This window comes from Diadema antillarum, unplaced genomic scaffold (assembly GCF_040938485.1).
Source record: "Diadema antillarum isolate AM-2024a unplaced genomic scaffold, OU_Dant_1.0 seq00000905_RagTag, whole genome shotgun sequence".
Classification (NCBI taxonomy): domain Eukaryota; kingdom Metazoa; phylum Echinodermata; class Echinoidea; order Diadematoida; family Diadematidae; genus Diadema; species Diadema antillarum.
The window spans coordinates 121,670-143,095 of record NW_027271763.1 but is presented as its reverse complement, the minus strand read 5'-3'; the positions used below and the strand labels follow the sequence as shown (position 1 = coordinate 143,095).

At 39.2% G+C, this 21,426-nt stretch overlaps 1 protein-coding gene across 1 annotated transcript in view; it reads right to left on the bottom strand.

The window, feature by feature from the left end:
* The window catches only part of LOC139741112 (BAR/IMD domain-containing adapter protein 2-like), a 115,278-nt gene that overhangs the window by 4,464 nt on the left and 89,388 nt on the right, over positions 1-21,426 (bottom strand). The window contains exons 7-12 of the mRNA XM_071651701.1: positions 16,822-16,908; positions 13,097-13,192; positions 6,660-6,782; positions 2,737-3,127; positions 1,980-2,125; positions 768-907 (exon numbers count right to left, since the gene is read on the bottom strand). Coding sequence (XP_071507802.1) covers positions 768-907; positions 1,980-2,125; positions 2,737-3,127; positions 6,660-6,782; positions 13,097-13,192; positions 16,822-16,908 — 983 coding nt within the window. The remainder of the gene's footprint in view (positions 1-767; positions 908-1,979; positions 2,126-2,736; positions 3,128-6,659; positions 6,783-13,096; positions 13,193-16,821; positions 16,909-21,426) is intronic.

Below are 21,426 nucleotides of genomic sequence, written 5' to 3'. Positions count from 1 at the left end.
CCCTAATCCTAACCCAAACTCTAACCCTAATCCTAACCCAAACTCTAACCCTAACCCTAACCCTAATCTTTACTCTAACCTTATCACTAACCAGTATTTAGCCGAGGGGGAGGGGGGTAATTGCCATGATACGCCAAGATTTTTTTACATTCACCTTTCAGGATATGAAAATAAATTTTCAGGGAGCTTCTTGCAGAACCAAGGATACTTTGCAGCTCTAATGTCTTTTCAGGCATCAATTGCACATTGCATCACTGCTGTTGTGTCATCATCATCATGATTATTTGACCAGGATGTATGATGCACATAACTCTCTCTTCTCCCCTATAATCCTTTTCAAAAAATTACTGGCCAGAGGGAAAACAACTGGCAGTTCCCTGTCCACTCCAGAAATCAAACAATATCAACTCAAGCGCAAATAATCTTAATGCCTCTCATCAAATCATTGTATCATTATGATTTCGCAGGGTATTCGAACGGAAGAGACATACAGGTAGTAGCCAAATTACAGTGAAAATAAGTGTGAAAGTTAATAGAATTTCCAGTATAACAGTGATAAGAGAGAAGCAATAGCAATGACATCAGATTATTAAAAATGCACATGCTATCACAACTGATACCAACTGCTGGGTAAAACATGCAAAATACGAAAATAACAAAAACTCTCTTACTACCAGGGGGAGCAAGATTTCTATGAAACTTTCACCGTTTTAATTTGTTTAGATTGTTCTTCATGCTAGAGTCGACAAAGTCTTGACAATTCCTACCTTGTTCCGTTCGTTCGTGGGGCAAGGTCAGTCAAGGGCTGCGTGTACGAGATGGGGAACCAGCCATTTTTCCTGGTGCGGTAATTGTGTCCGTAAAACCAGCCGTTGTTCTTTGGGCCTATTAGGCCAATGATGTCACCCTGTAACAAGGAAAAAAAGAAGAAAATTACAGTTTTTTCAGTAATGGAAACTGTTCTGTCTTGTTCAGAACTCTTTTGAGCATGTTAAGTGATTACTCGTTCTCTTGATGTACAAGACTGACAGGAGAAGATTTCTTGCTTTTTAAAGGGGAGGTTTCCCCCTACTAATCATTAAGTAGATATTGATATAAAAGATATTTATGATATTGTGTCATCTTTTTCAGCAAATGCAGAAAGAATGTTGAAAGTGTGAGGAAAATAAAATTTTCAAGGCTTGAAATAACATTGAAGGGAAAACATCTCACAACATTCAAGTGATCTTAGTTTTTGTTTTTAAAAGGTACACAATTTTGCCTCACAAATTCTACATTCAATTTCTTTCTGTCGTGAGCTAGTGGAGGAAGACTTTAAAGAACATTATGTAACCTGAAATGAAATCTACACACTAGTGTAAATATATCATTGATGGAAGGGTGTGCTTTATACAATTTGTGCATAAAATTCTGACATTAGGTACATTGTTCATGTGAAATTTACTGCTGAATGAAAGTATGTATGAGAAAAGGTGAAAATCCTTGCATACAGTATTGAAACAATGTCTTGCAGATACTCTGTTTCTTTGTTTTGAGTTTATCATCTCATCAGGATCACAATTTCAAAATTCCACAGGCGAAGAACACGCACACCCTCCACTAGTAACAATAGAGTTAAAGGCAACCTTTGATTGTACACAAACATGGGTTCATTCAAAGCATATTGAATTTAATTTGGAACACTATGGTCGGTCTTATTGTCGCTCAGTTCCGAATGACAAGAAAGAGATCCCAATGCTGCATTGCAATTCCCCGAACACACATACTGTAAAACATGATATATTCGTGGCATCAAAAATTTCGCGAATTGAAGCCAACGGCCCTTTCCACAGCATGACATTTTCGCGACTTGCCACTGGCATCCAATGCATTTGTGTAGGCAAGAACTTTCGCGTGCATTTTGACTTCGCGAATGTTACCGCTCGCAAAATTCGCAAAATTAAAATGCACGCGAACGTTCCTCGTTTTACAGAACACACCTCGTTGAAGCTGAGCTGGGTCTCTCCCGTGGCCATGTGGCCGTAGAGGGCCTGGACCCGGGTCATTTTCTGATCGCTGTCCATCATGTCGCCAGTCTCCGACACTCGCCGCATGAACGACTGGCGGGGCAACGTCTGCGACATGCCTAAAGGGGAGAGAGCGGGTTCTTGTGAAACATCTACACTGTAAAGTATTTGTACAACGTATGTGATTTACTGATTAAATGGTGGCAGATGGATAGATCTTAGAATTATTCTTAACTCTTGATCCTGGATGCCTTCTTTGTATAAGTCGATATTTTCCATAATAAATCTGTAATAAATCCAAGTGGAGTTGCACATGTAAAAAACACAAAGACTGCAAAATAAAGTATATTGACAGACAGAAAAATAGACAATAAGACAGACAGATGCATAGGGGATTAGATACATACAGTGTATATACTTGCATAATATCTACATAGATAGACACCCTAGATTAAAAGATAGATACATGTATGTAATTCAAACAACATCAATTAACATTTCCAATCCTAGAAAATGGTAGTGTTAACTTGGGGCAGATGAGCAAAGCAGTTTTGCTGTTCCCTAAGAAAATTGAAATGAATAAGGTGTGCTCATTTGGGCTTATAAAAACTGTGGCCATAAAAATAACACTTTGACACTGTTGCTACTATCCAACCGAAGTGATTGCTATAACATGCCAGTGTACAAAGTGGTAGTTCATGTTGCCCTACATGATGTAGTTGTGCCTTACTGTGAGGGTGATGAGGAGATTTGAGGGACTTGGAGTGTCTGGCCAGCACGCTGGGTGGGGTGTTCTGTTGCGGCTGCTGTGGTGGCTGTTGTTGTTGCTGCTGGTGTTGTGGGTGTTGCTGTGGGTGCTGCTGGGGCTGCTGGTGTTGTTGCTGTGGGTGTGGCTGGGGTGGCTGCTGGGGTGGCTGTTGCTGCTGGAGTTGGGCCTGCATTAGGGGCAGCTGGTGGACAGACGGGTGGCCACTGCCCATTCCAAGCCTCTTGATGTTGGGCAAGGTGGCGCTGTAGCTAGTGGTCATACCATGACCACTGGTGCTGCTTGGTGGTGGTGGTTGCTGCCCCTCTACCTCCACCGACAGGGGGCGCTCTGCATCCGTCTTAGGAGAGTGCGGCTGTGGGTCAATGTAGTGAAGAGAAAAGAGTGTGAACCATCTCATACAGCTGAATCTTCAAAGACGGGGTCAAATCTTGGCGGCCATTGTATGTGTAGTATGTGAAGTATGTGTAGCGTGAATATTGGGTAATTCAAACTACTGTATTATGGTAATTGCACATACTTGATTCCTCCCTCCCCCCCCCCCCCCCATGGGACACCACCATCATTTGCACAAACTATAATTCTCTCCCGCCACTGATGATTTCTTGGTCAAAAAATACATTTATGCTTTCACCAGTACTGACGATGGAGTGGTGTGTTCTATCATGCAGACCTATCTTTTTCTCCTTGATCTGCTTCTTCTGTCTTTGTCTGTATCATAGGATGGGTAGCAAAAATCCTGCTATCTCATTGGTCGAGAGCTGTGTCTTGATTTTCTACTTGCCGCACGCTGCCTCACAGAAGACAGCCACTGTAAACATGTTATCCCGCACTTGTAGCAAGAGCATGCGCACTTGTAGCAAGGGTTCGCGCACTCGGTAAGAGATGCCTACTGGCTAGAAAACCACGCATCCAGTACTTTTGCCATGCATCCAGTAAATACTGGATGCAGAGTTTTGAAGTACAGGATGTATGGCTTGGGGGCTTTCGTCTATGGCAAGCCAAAAGGAAATGTACACATTAAATTTGCCATCGGGAAACATAATGGATTTCTGGCAAGAAAATGGTCCCCTATTCTATAAAACAGATGTCGTACATGTCTTTTCATGCATCAGTAGGAATAGTGCGCACGTGGTAACAATAGAATTTAGCCTAAACCCACTCGGCTCTGCCTCTAGGTTTAAAGGGATGGTACAGTATTGGTGTAAATGAAAATTGGGCTTTTAAATTTTTGTGAGATACCAAGAATTACACTTATGATATAGTACAGAGCATACCATTTTAAGAGGAATTCAAAGTTTATTTAATGAAAATCGGGTTTGGAATGACTGAAACATCCAAAAACAAAGTAAAACAAAGCGATCGTAATAAAGTGTGGGTCCCACACTTTAGAATTGCTCTTTTTTAGATATCTCAGCCATTTCAAAACCAATTTTCATCAAATAAATGTTGAATTCCTCATAGAATTACATGCTCTTTCATATTTCATAAGAGGTTTCTCATTATCTCACCAAAAAATGTTAGAAACCTGAAATTAGTTCTCAACCAAAACTATACGATCCCTTTGAAAGCATTCCATAGCCACCCTTATACACACAATTCTAACTGATGCACTCAGATCTATGCATCATTTGTATATTACGTGTAAATCACTGTGTTCTTTCTTCTTTGTACAAAATCATGACTTTTGGTGTATGTGTGCATGTTTTTGTTACCAAATTTTCCTGGTACACATAGTTCAATGAATACTGTTTAGGCCTTGACAGTGATATCTTATTCCCAATTTGTATTTCTTCTGTACTTTGAAATAATTACAGCTTACAATACACTTTATATATTTAAATCTGCATTACATTCAACGCTATACAAACTACTGTACATAGATTGTGGACAGTATGTTATCAGCATACATATTTGTTTTAATGAGTGACCCATGTTTTAAAAGCTCTGCTTTTCAATGAATCAACCTTTTCCTTCATATTTACTTTCCTGTCGATCTTGCAAAGTATGCATTGTTTCTCTTATCATTCATACAAGTACATGGGAGAACATTACAAATGGACAGCTGTCACATGATCATATTCACCCAATCGCTGACAAACATTTAACTATAAACTCACGCACATAACTGTGTGATGTAATGCATTAGCGTTGCTGTGGAAAGAACCCAGACATTTTTTAGCTTCTAGGATCTGGTCTGAAAACGTACACTTGTACTTGTGCAAAAACAGGTGAAAGCAATGGGTGCCTACATGTAAAGCCACACTTCTACGAACAATACCTTAACTCACTCAGTGCTGTGCAACCAAAGATTTTTTTTTTATTTTTGATAAATTACCTGAGAAGGAATCAATGAAGCAGTTCAAATTCAAGATAATGTAAAACAAGAAATGTTTGTGTGCATTTCAATTTCGCAAATTTCGTGAGAGCCAAGATTCGCAAAATTAAAAAATGCACACGAAACTTTATGTCTACTCCCTATGAATTGAATGCCAGTGACAATTCGTGGAATTTCGTGTTGCGAAAAAGGCCATCGGCTCCAATTCAGGAAAACAATTAGGGCAAGAGAAATGTCTTGTTTTGCAGTAACACAGACAGGTATACACTGTACTAGCTCCTAACTGTAAAACCTGTTATTTCCACATATGAATATTTATGCATATGAGGTGGTCAGAGACATTTTCGCAAGATGTTCTTTTTGCGATTTGACACTAAAGCTATCGTACGTGCACTGATTCCTATTAATTCACTCTGAAATTACTTGCAATATGATCAAGATCAGGTTGCGATAACTTCGGGTGCTATTCAATTTATAGTCAAACAGCATCTGTAAAAAATATGCAAAAAATAACAGGTTTTACTGTACCAACTGTTATGCCTGACAAGAGGGTTTGCACTTGCAACATGCTGCTATGCAGACCAACACACACCCCAATATAGAGAGGTGGATTCGTATCAATCTCACGACTAGATTGGTCTACTCCAAGGCGAGGGTGCAGTATTTTCCCCCATCCTGTTTCAGGTAACACACCTTTCCTCCCCCAGGAGGCAGACGAGGGGGGTGGGGGATGGCCCCGGTGGGGTGCAGCGGTAACAGAAAGAGGGCTGCATCTCTCAGAGATGCCGACATAAATCATTAGCAAAGGAAGGTCACCTGTCGTTCCTGACTAACGTAATCCCAGAGGGGGAGCCCTTTATTAATTGGAGCACATCCCCAGACACAGTTCAACAACACCAGTGTCATTGGTCGTGACTAAAACAGGTACACTGCCAATGGCAATTGACAGTGTACAAATGTACATCACCCTACCATTACCTTCTAACTTTGTATCAGAGCAATCAAGAAATAGAACAAAACAAAACAAAATAAAACAAAATAAAACAAAACAAAACAAAAGAAACAAATTGATTATAACAAAACAAAACAAAACAAATCAAGAAAAAATTTAACGCTCTTCAGCCTTTGCTATTTATCACAACCGTTTACGGGTTAACAAAGAATATCAGTGATATGTGTACACATAAGGCCAAGAAAACCAGAAAAGAAATACAATGAAAAATCCACTGATTGAAAGATATGAATCTTGATGTATTAATTCTGAGTCTCTTCTCTTATTTTCCACATCTAGTCCCACGTTCTGGCCACTGCTGATATCTCGTCTCCCTTGTTTGCTTCAGACTCTAAAAATAATGTGATTGCTTCGTTGAACATTGAAAACATTAAACACAAAATGAAATGAAATGGAATTAAGAAAGTTGTGATTTTTGGAAAAGAACAACACTTTTTGATGGAAAGACATGTTTGCTTCACAAGAGTTGCCCGATCTGGATGAGAGGAGTTCTCAAGTGGAGAGATCACCCTCGGCTCGACGACTCCCGGCGCTCACCTCATGTTGGGGAGACTTCTTGGTGCGCTCCTCGTTCTGCGCCAGGAGGATGTTGCGCTCGACAAGTCGCCTCGAGTTCCTCAGCTCCAGCTGCAGAGGGGTCTCTAGGGGACCGGAGAAGTCCTGCTCCGGGGGGATGAGAGAGTGAGAATGAGAGTGTGACAGGGAGGAAGGCCCGCTGCCCGTCACCATGGCAACACATCCAAGAGCGAGACAAGAGAGCGCATCACCTGACAGGAACTATAATTGTATCTTTCCCCTCCCTCACCATCTGAAACAAGCATGGAAGTCTCTCGACTAACTTTCTACGGATGAGATGGGTTACTGTACGTGCAGGACCGAATCAGAACGGGACGCGGGAAGTCATGTGACTCCGCACGCCGAGGTTAATGGGTGACAAAGTTTGGAGCGTGCACATGGCAAAATGTGATGTTCATCGTTCCCTTGAAGTCAAGGCATGTCACAAACTACTATTAGTGTGCTTGATCTACACAGGGTCGAAGGCTACAAGTGTTGTGTTATCATCCATGAAGTGATACCCACTTGATGTGTCAAGATGCATAGACAGGATTGATCAAAGTGCTGGGTTAAATGTATTACATCTAAAAAAAGAGAAAACTTGTGATTTGTTACACATTATCGTTAAAGACTTTGAGCTAGCTACTCTACACGTTTGCTTTCTGTCGACCTCAATTGTTACACAGTGGAAGAAGAAGGGGTGAAAGTTAGTGCTAAATCATAGCAGCATTAAAATTGCATTACTATTTCTAGCATCCCCTGCTATAGGGGCTTTTTGGGGGCGGAATTGACTTTTTTAATACTTCCACGAGGAAGCGATCAGCTAGCTGAAATCAATGAGCACAAGGCAATCACAGAGGCTGATTTATTGGGGGTAGAAATTGGACCAGAGTTGGTGCAATGTTAATGAAGTTCAGGGAAAAGGGGGGGGGGGGGGAGATTGGGTGGGGGGGGGGGAGGGGTGGTTGGAAAGGGAGCAATACGGAAACGAGAACAGGTCATGAACACATCACATGGATTTCTATTTCTCTGACCAGGTGCCCACTTCATAAAACTCTTGGCAAAAAATTTGTAAACTTCAGACATATTTGTTACCACTGTGATAGCAACAATGAAAATTCTGACAGTTGATTGGCCTTTAATCATTTTTTTTTGGTCACCATGTAGACTGCAAATCTTTGGAGGATTTTTGTTTCTTTTTTTATGAAATGGGCCCCCAGAATGAGAGGGTTAGGACATGAGTGGACCTAGTGGGCTACCTTGGGGCCCTTTTGTCTGCTGCTGCCCGTCGTCGACGGGCCACCGGCACTCTGCCTTACATGTTCTTCCTGTAACGAAGAGTGAAATGGTAGACACAGAGACAGTCATGGGGCCTGTCCACAGTAATCACGCCTTCTAGGGCTATGATGTATGTTTGTTCATCCGTTTTGGGGTAACATTCATTAACAGCTACCTACAGTGTATGTTGACACCATTGCCTCCTGTCCACTTAATCCAAAAAATGCCGAAAAAACTGCCCAATTGATGGTTTGGACAACAAAGCAGAAAAAAGCACCACATCTGTAAATCTATGACTCTAAAATTCCTGCTTCCCCATAAATTATTTGCTTATGAATTTAGTACAAAACACAATAAAAAGTAATATTCACAAATCTTTTTATTTCAGGTAATGTACATTGTAGCTAGGAAAACAGTGCTTCTTTAGTCTCAAATTGAGACCTTAATCTTTTTATTTTTCCCTACCCCTTTATTGTGGACAGGCCCTCAAAAATTATGCAATGACTGAGAAGGGGAAATGGGTGACGGTTTGAATGAAATGTGCACAGTCAAAGTGAGTCCAATGCATAGTTACATGTTTGTCAATGTTTCCATGTATTTGCATGAGCAACGCAGGATTAAAGGGCAGGATCAAAAAGCAAAAAAAAAAAGGTATGAAAAAAAGAAAAGAAACAGTGGGATGTAGTGGGATGTATTGTGCTGCTGATCAATTGTTACAAATATAAAAGCACTTAGTATTGACTTGTCATTGAGAATGTTTGGACAGTACATTTGACGACCACAAATTCTTGTATACAAGTCAACATGAAATGTATACATACACATGTAGACATATGTATATATTCTGGATATGACAACAACTTCCGATGAACCACTATTTGAAAAGACCACATCATGCTGAAAGTCAACCTTGGAGGATTTCTTGAGGAGCAGATTATGGTACATACACCCCAAGCATTTTGATAGTAATTCACATTCCCATGGGAGAGATTCATCTGGAGTCCACACAAAATATAAAAGTTGATTTCCAGGCAGATGGTCATGCGCATATATATGTAATTCTAGGACTGCTTTCCAATAAACGTACAGCATGCACAGCGAAAGAACAAAGCGATGAGTCGAGCAACATTCTACCGCAAGGACGAGGCTAAATAGGTGCCAATCAGCCGGGAACTCTTCCAATTCATGTTCGCCCACAGAGGCAGCATGGGTAAATATTGGCACTGCTTTTAAGGTAGCGGGGCACTACTCAACACACATGCTCACATGCATACATCATCTTTTTTTCCCCTTTTTTTTGTGTGTGTAGTGATTGACTTGTTTGAACAGCTAATATTGAAGCCTCCAGAGGTTATGCACATGCACAGATTCTAGGCCAAGACTATTTCTGAAGGGAAAAAAATACAACAAAGCAAAAGTGCTCTAGATCAAGAGCGATTCATGTCCATAGAGGAATAAAGAAACAACAACAACAAACAAATAAAAATACTTTCACTGCACCACACAACCACAAACAGCACAAGTAAGTGTACTACTTTCGCCTCACTTTATTTTTTCTTTGTTTTTTGCTGGCTGCACTACTTACAGCATGCATTGCATGACAAAAATAAAGCATTCATACCACAGCTTTGTAGCTAGCAAAAGTCCGTCTACTGCTTCTAAATACCAAGCAGCAAGAGCCTGTCTACTCGTTCAGCAGACACAGCTGTTCCCATGTCTGTCTTTAATAGCACCCCCTCCCCCACCCCACTCTCTATTTCAGACCATCTCTCTTGGCTCGTGGGCAATCACAATAAAGGTCAAACCCGGACCCTGCAAGTCCATTGTAAACCACAGGGGCAGGATACATGGATAATGCATTTCAAAATTTTCATCAGCTAGTAATAGGAGACTTTCATGGTTTTGATTCTCTACTCTTACAGCGCATTAGGCTAAAGTCCTATTCCAGGAATGTGTTAAAAAAATACACACATGCCAAAACTTGTGATATTGCAAGGCACACTTCATTAAAGACTACATGAAGTTATTCTTATTACATAAGCAAACTGACTTATGTATATGTATATGATGATATTAGTGTGGGAAAAGTTTTAAGTTTCATGCATGTATTTCATTATTGTGAGTGAAATTAATAGATGGGAGTGTGAAATTATCATCAATAATGCAATAAGGATGGTATTACAATGTACATGCAGCAGCTGCTGAACAGAGAAGTGACCAGTATAGAACAACAAACATTCATTTAATTTCAAATAGTAAAATTCAGATGTACATGTATAATGAATGATAATCTACAATTTGAAATTTACTCACAGCTGTAACAAGAAGTTTTGATGGCATTCTACTATGAACATCTAAATAGATACAAATACCGACTCTCGTACACTTGTATGCACAAACATATTATGTGGTGGTGTGTATATATACAGTGTATATTTGTATATCACATGCCCCTTACTAATATAAAAAGGGGAGAAGACAGATAAATAGATATAAAGATAGATAGATAGATATATCTATTATCTACATAGGATATACAGACAGATACAGCATATATAGATAATAGATAGATATATCTATTATCTACAAAGGATATACAGACAGATATAGCATATATATACAGATAGATATACAATAGATAATAGATAGATATATCTATTCTCTACATAGCATATACAGACAGATATAGCATATATACACAGATAGATATATAGATAATAGATATATATATATATCTATTATCTACATATTAGGATATACAGACAGATATAGACAGATAGATATAAGATGGATAGATATAAACATACACACATAGCTAGACTAATAAAGAGAGAGAAAGGAGAGAGGGAAAGACAGAGAGACAGATTGACAAATATTCATATTTTATACAGAGATATTACCAGTCGATATCCTATATACATACACAGATGGATACAGATGTAAAAGAAACAAAGAGATACAAGAGCAGGTAGTCGACAGGGATAAAAAGAAAACAAAAAGGTACATTCGACTGGGAGAGAGATGGAGAAAGAGAAAGAGAGTGGTATGGGGGAGAGAAATATATAGAGACAGGGAGATATAAACATACTATATACGTACAGCAGAGGGAGAGAGAGTATAATCATTTTTCTGGATGAAGGGATGGGACAGGTGCCTACCATCTCAGACACTCACGTTATCTTACCTTTACTTCCCAATGCCAAGGGAAGTCATTAATTCATGCACTACAAAAGTGCAGCAACTGTGGTTGAATGTCTCATACACTGTACATACCACTACACTTGTGTATGTTTCCGCACAGTTCACATCATCCCTATCAGAGCCCGCATGCTGCTGGTCTAACATGGTTTACGGAAGCCACGAGTATCAAAAACTCTCCCCTAAATTACTCCATAAATGACAGGTTTATACAGCTTCACTTCTGAACACTACAAAGAGTCTCACTGAAACCACAAAGTACAATGTACGTTCGGATATATGCCTGTTATAAATCTCCATACACACACATGCATCACATGTTAACCCGTTGAGGACAAGTCCCGAGCATACTTGGGCAAGAGTCTATGGGAGATACACGTTGTAGCTATATCAGCCAGTCCTCAATCGGTTAAACTATGGAATACAGATTCAACAGACCACATGCATCTCGGGTACATTCTCCTACATCAGTTTACCCCTTTCTGTGCCAGGGACTTTGGACAGTATCTACAACACAATGGGGTTTTCGGTGCTAATCAATGCTCAAAGCATAGAAAGGGTTAAAAAAGAATCTTCCAGCTACAAACCTGTTTGCAGAGACATTCTGTCATTCTAAAGCAGCTTCTACTACACATATATCTCCCCGGTTCTCTTGCATTCTTGATTTAACACTGTTGTAGACAAGCCTCCAATATCAATGCAAAGGACAAGCAAATTACGGTTAAGTTTACAGAGCAATGTTTAACCCATTGAGGACGAGTCCCGAGTATACATGGGCAGGGGTCCATGGAAAATGCGTGTCGGAGCAAAATCGGCCCATCTTGGACAGGTTAAAGAGAAGGAGGCCATCATGGAAATAATCCTAAACTCGCTAGAGGACATTTGCATGACAGCATTTTCTATTTTTCCCTTGCGCCGACTTCTAGACACAAGAAGGTATATACAGTACAGAGGAGAATACGAGATATTTTTGCTTCTTGCGATTAATCTGAGTTGACAGGTGGGCAGGCGATTGGTCAAACTCGTTCGAAAGCAATTACAATCTTGCCCCAGCGATTTACATGCATTATGAATCAAATACAAGACTGCGCACGGATGGTTGTAGCCGAATAGTCTCATGCTCATGCATCCTACAATGGGCGACACTCGACACCCTGATACCGGCATCATGGGTGCGGAGGGGGGGGGGGGGGGGGGTGGGGATTTTAACACAGAGGGGGAGGAGAATGGGTGGGATGGAGAGGAGGAGGAGGAAGAAGAGGAAGAGGAGGGGTAAGAAGAAGGAAGGGTTGGGGGAGGGGTGGAGAGTACAAGGAAGGGAGGAAGCTGGAGAAGGATGGAAGAAAGAGAGGAAAAGGATTGAAGAAAAGATGAGGAGGAAGAGGAAGGATAAGTTATGACAGATGGAGGAAAAGGGAAAGGAAGGAGACAAGAAGTACAGAAGAATGATCATGGAGGAGTAAGAAGAGAAAAGGAAAAAAAAAGGGACGAAGTACATGGAAGAGAAAATATTGATTTTACAGCAGGGGGAGAAAGGGGTGGAAAGGGAGGAAGGAGGTCAAAGAAGAAGAAAAGAAGATGGAGAAGAAAAAGAAGATGAAGAAAAGAAGAAGAAAATGGAAATGACAGAGATCATAAGGAAGAAGACAATGAAAAAGAACAAGATGGAGAAGATAATGAAGAAGAAGAAGAAAAGAAGATGGAGAAGATATCAAAAAAGAAGAGAAGAAGGAGGAGGGGAGAAAGAGGAGGAGGAGAAGAAGACGAAGATTAAAAAAGAAAAGAAGAAGAAGAAGAAGATGAAGAAGAAGAACAACAACAAGATGAAGACAAAGAAGAAGAAGAACAAGACGAAGATTAAGAAGAAGAAGAGAAAGAAGGAGCTCTGACAAAGAAGAAAACGAGAATGAAGACAGAGAGAGGCAGGTGGTGTGTGGACTTACAAAACTCAAGATATCTTCACATTCTTCCGGAAGCTTCTCTGGTTTGTCGCATGTCTCCGTCCACTTTGGAAGACGATGGTGGAGGACACTCTGGGCCTAGAATTCAATAAATGGAAAAATGATGTTAAAAAGATGTTATCATTCCATTTTTCACCTCAGTGCCTAGCCACTGAAGTCTCCACACCAATTAGTATTAGAGTCATAGCATATCTCAGAAGGTTGTAATGACAATTCCTCGTTTATACCGCATTTTTTTATAATCATCCTAAAAGTGATAATCCCAAAAGATTTAGAGACTAGACCTAAGGAGATGGATTAGTGTAACTACAGCATCTGCAAATAACCTCTAATTTGAGGTTTATGATGTTTTGAGCATATTATAGAGAAACTTTAGCATGAACGAAGTTGTTTTCTTTGTATAGCTTAATAGCAATGTAGATTGAGTGGCCGGAAAAAAACCTGATGTCTCAGAACCTAGAACGGCAATGAGCCAATTTAGCAGGACATGCTATAAGGAACTGCTTGCTTAATATTACACCACTGGGTATTTTCAAAATGATTCCCTATACTCACAACTTACCATAATGAATATTAATTAAGTCATGTCAAAAGAAGAGACCACGGAGATTTAGCAATCTATCTCTGACTGCTGGTCAATTACGAAATTAGCTTTATGGTGGCCTAATCTTTAGGCTTATCATGTGAATATTTCCAGACAATCGTGTTTCTTGTGAAAACACAGACTCTTAGTGAGTATAGGACAGAGCACTATACTACAGATCATGATTGTAATATAGTGAGTTATGTTACAAACAGATTTAAACCAATGTACCACAAACAAATCTTTGAATTTATGAATTTGGAAATTATGACATCTGCCTGAGAGATTAATTATCTTGCTTTGTTTAAAAAAAAAGTATAGAATAATCAAGAAATAAGAAACAAACTCGGAACTGGGCCAAATGTAATGACATATTGAGACATAGATCATTTTAATCCCTATAACTGGTTCACACTTAGGATTAGGTAAATTATACAGGACAGATGCAGCCTCCGCTCATTATGCTTTGGTGAATATCTACAGAGGCAACTTTCACTGGTATTAAGATATGCTGATTCTATTCAGTTTCAGCATAATAATACTCTGAAGTGATTTGCATGCTTATTCTATAAAGGTGTGATGAATCTATTGCATATGTTTTGAACATTTCATAACTATACTTTTCTGTGTTTCATACCAACCAGCAGCTTTCTAACTGCAAGACAAGCTACATGTAACTCTCTGTGACCAACCAGCCACTTGTCACATACACTGCACAGTGCATGTGACAACAATAGATGAGTCCGGACAGCAAATGAAGATGATCAATGGGAAAATTATGCTTACCAACAATTTACCATACAGCTGTATACGTATGTGCTCATGTATGCCCGCTTTGCTGCGATTAAAGTGCTAAGAAATCCCCCTCGGCACCACCACACTATTAAAATGTAACATCAATTATATACAGCTTATTGGCAATGTTACAATACATGTATGCAGAATATATCAACATGTGCAGCTGGGGGAATTTTTCCTCAAATCCTGCCCAATACCACATGACTGATAAATGTTCAGTACAGTCAGTCAAAAAGCACAGAGCAACACAAAGCGGTTTGAATCTCCCCTTTCTACAAGCCAAGAGAGCGAATCTATCAATGAGATGGACGGCCTGCCAAATAAACAGCAGGTCGTTTGCACCATTTTTCATGGCACGCTTCAAGTGACACTCCAAGATTTCAAGTACCTGCTGGCTTGTGGAAGACAAGCTGCAATGTACCTGCATACACACTGCGCAGTGTGATTGATCAGCAAGTAGTTGTCAACGTCTACTCAGTACTATAGCTGTGAGTGCGTGAAAGATTCTGATTCAATACATGCCGATGCTTAAAAGTAAACACATTCTGCCTTGCTTTGATAACTTCCTTTAGATTGATGGATTTTAAGTTGCAATGATCCAATTGCATCCTCCTACTTGTTCTTTAGTAGTGATGAGACAGATTTTTTTTTTTTAAATTCCATTTAATTGCTGGTTTGGTCAAATGTCATGATTTGCTCTTCGTAGAGTAAATGATAATAGCCATACATTAGTCAACAAATTCAAATTTAGAGGTTATTGTCCACATCACCAAATACAATGTGCAGAAAATAAGCTGTGCAAGTGAAACAGTCAGAGAGGAACCCTACAAATGTGTATGCATGAATGCATGGTGCTGCTGTTAAATGCTTTGCTGCTCAAGTGTAGGGTGAAATCTCTCAAACACAGAAAGTTCATAAAAATACAAGTTGCTACAGTGAAGAATTAAAGATAATATTAGTGAAACACTGCAACTTTTAATAGTTAATCATTTTAAGCCATCACTAAAACACCTTTAATATTCTTTTTTTCTCTGAAGAGTATGTAATTGTTTGTTGGAGATAAAGGCCTACATATATATCATCCCCTGCTTGAAACATGTGAGATGCTTGTGTGTAATAAGTGTAAGGCCCCATACATAGTATACTGTAAAACGAGGAATTTTCGCGTGCACTTTAATTTCGCGAGCGCCAAAATTCGCGAAATTAAAATGCACGCGAAAGCTTTTGTCTACACTACATGCATTGAATGCCAGTAGCAATTCGCGAAAATTTCATGCCACAAAAAAGGCTGTCGGCTCCAATTCGCAAAAATTTCATGCCGCGAATATATCATGTTTTACAGTAGTTTACTATGTGTAAATACCAAAGGATATCTCTCGAATGATCTGTGGAGTGGCTTCTTTGTTAAATGTGTTATACGTGTGTCGTATTCTGCCTACAATGTCACACCTACAATGTCCTGTATTACACCTTGTGTGGGCGAAGGGGATAATCCCCCATTGGTACATGTATAACACTGAACCTTGTGTGCAATATGTATTTATAACAGTTCCTCAGGTGTAATGCATTTAAAACTATAGTTTGGGTGTAAACATAATTGTGTAGTTGCTGTGTTCAAAATGTGTGACTGTGATTGGTCATTCACTACCCAAGAGCGACAGCCAATCTACAAGGAGACCACCATAACGATCTGGATAGCAGTAGCCCGACATCTCACACCAGTTTCACTATCACATTCAAATCATGTCCGTATTTATCAAGTATTAATTGTTCACACTGTCAAGAATGCCATCTCTATTGAATACAGTGCTTGGAAAGTTGTTTGATTTCACTTTCATCCTTTAATTGGGATTTTCTTTCAACACATAGTCTGGTTTGGGAGTCAGAAATGTGTACAGCTACAAAATTTTCAGCTAAAGAAAATCAAACCAATCTGGACTAAAACAGAGTAGACTACCATATAAGCCATGCTTCAATACTATGCTAATTAATCAGCAAGAGCCTGTTGTGAAATCCTGAGCAAAGGAAAGCATCATTCAATCTGATCCACTATCCCTGTATCCCTATGTAATTGCTAAAAAAATTAGTAATGTAGAGTACTTGTACAGATGCTTATGATTCTTTTCACTCTGCAGCCAAAATAAATCAGAATGGATAGCACAGACAGTGAAAAAATACATTCATGTAGCTGATAGTATCAATTAACACACTGTGAGTGAGTGTGAGATGAGTGCTTTAAGCAATAAGAATCTACCGACAGAATAAATGGACTATGAAAATGACCAAAAAGTTGATGACAGTTTTTGTTAGTCTACCACCACCGCACCTTGCTGAAGAAAGCCGCATCATTTTTGATGAGGGAGCAGTACCTGTCGACCAGATAGCAGTATCGCCGTCTCTCTTCACTCCAGGCCTGTAGCGGGAGGACAATAGGAGACAATAGGAGACAGGAGGAGACAGGTGGGGACAGAAAGGGAGCAAAAGAGACAAGATGGAAACACACATAAAACGACAGTAATGGAAAGAGAGACAGATAGAGAGAGAATGAGACAGATGAAGACACAAAAAGACACAAAAAGACACAAAAAGACAGCAAATTATAAAACAGAGAGGGAGAGATGGAGATAAAATGAAGAAGAAAGCAAGAAGAAAGATAGAACGTGTGTGTATGTGAGAAAGAGAGAGAGAGAGATAAAGAGGCAGATAAAGACAAGAAGCAGGAAAGAGAAACAAAAGAAAGATGGGGACAAAAACAGACAGAATGAAACAAAGAGACAAGCAGAGAAGATGAAAAGGATAGACAGAGTTGGAGAAAAAATAATTGAAATGTCAATTAGAACACATCGGTGTCACTTGGTACATGTATAGTTCAGACATTTATGATTACTCATTTATAACCGAATGTTCAGAACTTTGAGAATGTACAGACACATTTACACCTCCGCAACAAATCTCTCTAAAAGTAATAAATCAAGAGAGTTTTTATTGTGCAATCAATTACTGTACACTGTACCTCCCTCATGCAGGCAGACATTACGACTTTGAAGGGAAACGTTAAAACTTTTTATTATCATTTTTTAAATAGTTGCAGTGACCAGTCATTTGTCATTCATACTCACATTAGGCCTATAGTTCTACTTGATATCAGATAATTAGGAATTCAACAAGCCTATGGTGAAACATTTTGTTGTGAACATTGGTACGTGTATTCATTTTGAAGATTTTGCCACTTTCACACTGCAAGTTAATGAGGTATCAAATAGGATTTCATAATCATTCCATTTCAGATTTTGGCATTTGCCACTGATGTCTTGCTTTCTCAATGGCAGGGCTATTTAATGACCCAATATGTCCACCGATATGCTCACTGGCTATTAAAAGGTATGGTAAAACTTTGGCACTGTCCCCTCTAGAGGCTCTCTATAGTAGCAGTTGACAGATGACTCAACCGACCTGCTGATATGGTTGACAGATCTCTTCAAGCTTATCAGTACCCACTTGACCACCAATAGAAAGTCATAAAGGACAAATTACGAGCACTACTACTGAGACTTAGGGACAATCAAAAGAGCATGAGCTGGTACCTCCTCACTGAGACCAGTTAGGGCACCTTCAATGTACGGCGTATCTATCCAATCTTGCAAAAGGCGATTAATATTTACTACCCTATTGACATGACGGCCCATCATGGAAACAAAATAATAAAAATCATCAGTGATTGACTCGGAAGATCAATATTGGTATGGACGAAATACAGGCTGAGTACTTTGAAGCTTACTAAAGATAAAATGACCAGGAGTTCTACTTCACTCCTATTGCAACATAAGAAATAGAGTAAACAATAAGGGACCCACTCCATACACTGAGCAGCTCTAGTTGAAATGATGGATTCTGAGGTGGTAAGGATAGCATTATTTTTCTGAGGGGTGCAGCCCCAAAGAAAATCATGCAACTGCCGTCACTTTGTTATGGAGTCCATAATTTCGCCCAAAGATGGCTTAAACAAGTGATGGATCATTTTATATCCCTCCAACAATTCTCGACATAAGAAATTTATAGCAAACTTGTTGAAATAAAAATGTTTCATACTGTAGCACTGACAAATAGTGTACTTACTGTGAACGCCATTTGTACAGTGGCCTATGTAAAGGCTGAAAGCACTTTACATTGAGCATCCAGAGAAGGTTGATACAGCACTTTAAAATATATTTTACAAGTACCACTTTCAAATCATGTTTACTTTCAGTGTAGGATACAACAGTAAATATTAGCAATATTAAAGCATGTATCATACCTCCACGAAACCACCATTACAAAACAAACAAACAAGCAAACAAACACGCAAAACAAAACCCTAATGAACAACTATACTTCCCTATTTTTAATTTCATAAACATCTCACATAGAAGACATCATTGATATAGCAGTACAACTTTAAGTGGGGGAAAAAGGGAACCCAGACATTCTCATAGAATGCACTTGACAAATAATCATCATATTTGTAAATATTAGTATAATATCTATAACAGCACACAGTGCCCCATACAGAGCTATTGGGAGTGCATGCATGGTCAATACCATGATTTGTTTTCCTGGTGGCTGGTCTACTGAAACTTACACTAGAAATACTATACTATCATGCAAGGAGAGACGTCCATATACTATATTTTGATTATCAAGAGTTTACAAAAGTTCATTCTTTGGAAATTAGTTTCTGAAACTTAAAGGACAAGTTCACCTTCATAAACATAAGGATTGAGAGAATGTAGCAATATTAGTAGAACACATCATTGAAAGTTTGAGGAAAATCGGACAATCCGTTCAAAAGTTATGAATTTTTGAAGTTTTTGTGCAGTATTCGCTGGATGAGAAGACTACTGCAGTGTGTGAATAACTTAGATGTCACATGCGTACAACAATATAACGAAAATATAAAGAGAATTTCACAAAATTTCATCTTATGAAAAAAGTTCACATTCCCCCGACTCGTTACCGACAAATGTTATGGGTAATATTATTCCCCCTGCCTTTAGAAAGAGCCAAGTCAAGTGCTCTTTTATTATGTGAAAAAAGTGAAAATATATTGAATTTTCTTTATATTTTCTTTATACTGTTGTACGCATATGACTCACAAGCTGTAGTAGTCTCCTCATCCAGCGGTTCCAACACAAAAATTTTAAAAATTCATAACTTTTGCATCGATTGGCCAATTTTCCTCAAACTTTCACTGATGTGTTCTACTAACATTGTTACATTCTCTCAATCCTTATGTTTATGAAGGTGAACTTGTCCTTTAATTGGAGTTTCGCAAACTTGAATGGGAAGGGAGGTCTCTAGTGCGAAGTAATTCCAATGTACAATGCCCTGCCACATGATGTAGGAGAAATACAGTGTTGTACAAACTTTCTGAACCCAATCTATGGCTGATATTATGCGGCCATTCATTTAATACACGGGTGTGTGTAATCTTGTCCACCTCTTTTGCAGGTGTGTGGGTGCAATGTCTGTAACAGGATCTAGTGTTTCATGTTGGGTTGTGATAAATGTGCTTGGATGTCACTACAAACAAGCCTGTGGTTTAAAGGTAGCATAATCCCACTTACAAATGTCACAAAATTTTGCATGGTTGAGGAATAGTGTCTCCAAACATCGCGAATGAAATCTAAAGGTACAACTGTAATACACCTCAGAATTAGAATAAAAAAGAAATGAAAAACTATAAACTCCATGTCACTTGCAAATATGCTCCCCTTTTGCACCAAGAATAACAGCACAATTTTTCTTCTTCTTTTCTTCTCTCTGAACAGCGAGGTGGGCCCACCTCCCTGCTCTGAATGAAGCCAACACCACTAAAGGAATCTCTCCTTTATTGGATCTATCTACCATCTAGCAAAGCTTTTTATCAATTTTGTTTTAGACTGTTTTGGAAAACAAAGTGTAAATTTCTCTGGCTGTATTAACCATAAGCAGATGGGTGAATTCCCAGGCACTGATGGAAGTGTTACGTGTAGAAGTCTGGTTCTGGAATTATCCTGCAGCTTTCATTTCGCTTCCTTATCTACCAAGTACACTGTAGGCCTATTAGATGCTATTTACATGGAATATCATGCCATTCTGCTAATTGTTTTTGAGTATATGACTCTGTTTCATTTAGTTCCTGCTATAGTAAACTGGAGCTCTTCCAGCTCTGAAACCACATGGGCTATATATCTCTTTGGAGGCTTTCTGTTTGTTTTATCATACCTTACATAAAGAGTGAAAGCAATTATTCAAGGGTAGTACCAGGCAAATGGCTATGTTTCAGGGCTATATGACGTGACTAAACAATATAGGGCCTATCAAAGCTTCTTTCATCACAACAATTCCTATATACTGACTCCACAAAGGGACAACGTTTTGTGCATTCTTTAGCAGGGTTGGTGCTCTGTAATCATGATACACCACTCATTGTAATCATGACACATAGACTAAAGCCTGGAAAAAAAAAATATTACAGATGAAAGTCTATGGCAGGACAAACAAGGGGAATAGGCCTAAATGATTTTTTTTTTTTAAATTTCATGTTTTGTCTCTGTTGTTGAATTGGTGTGAAAGTGCTAATAGATGACATGGTACAGTGTAGGTTATGCGAGCAGGGCTGCTAAACTCTAGCTGTGTCCTGCAGCACTTCGGCCGATAAAGGAAAGCTCCCTCAACAGTATCAATTCACGCAGTAGATCTGACCCAATAATTTAGAAGCAATTATTGTGAACACATACCATGAAAACCCACAAAGAGATGAAAATGGCTTCAGGAATTATTCAGTATTCTTAATCTGATTTCTCAGTGTAAATGCACAAAAACTACTGGGGGCTCGGCCTTGCCATTGAGACTGGACTTTCGGTGTAGTCGGGGTCAAAGTTTCTAGACTACTCTATTTAAGAAGCAGCTG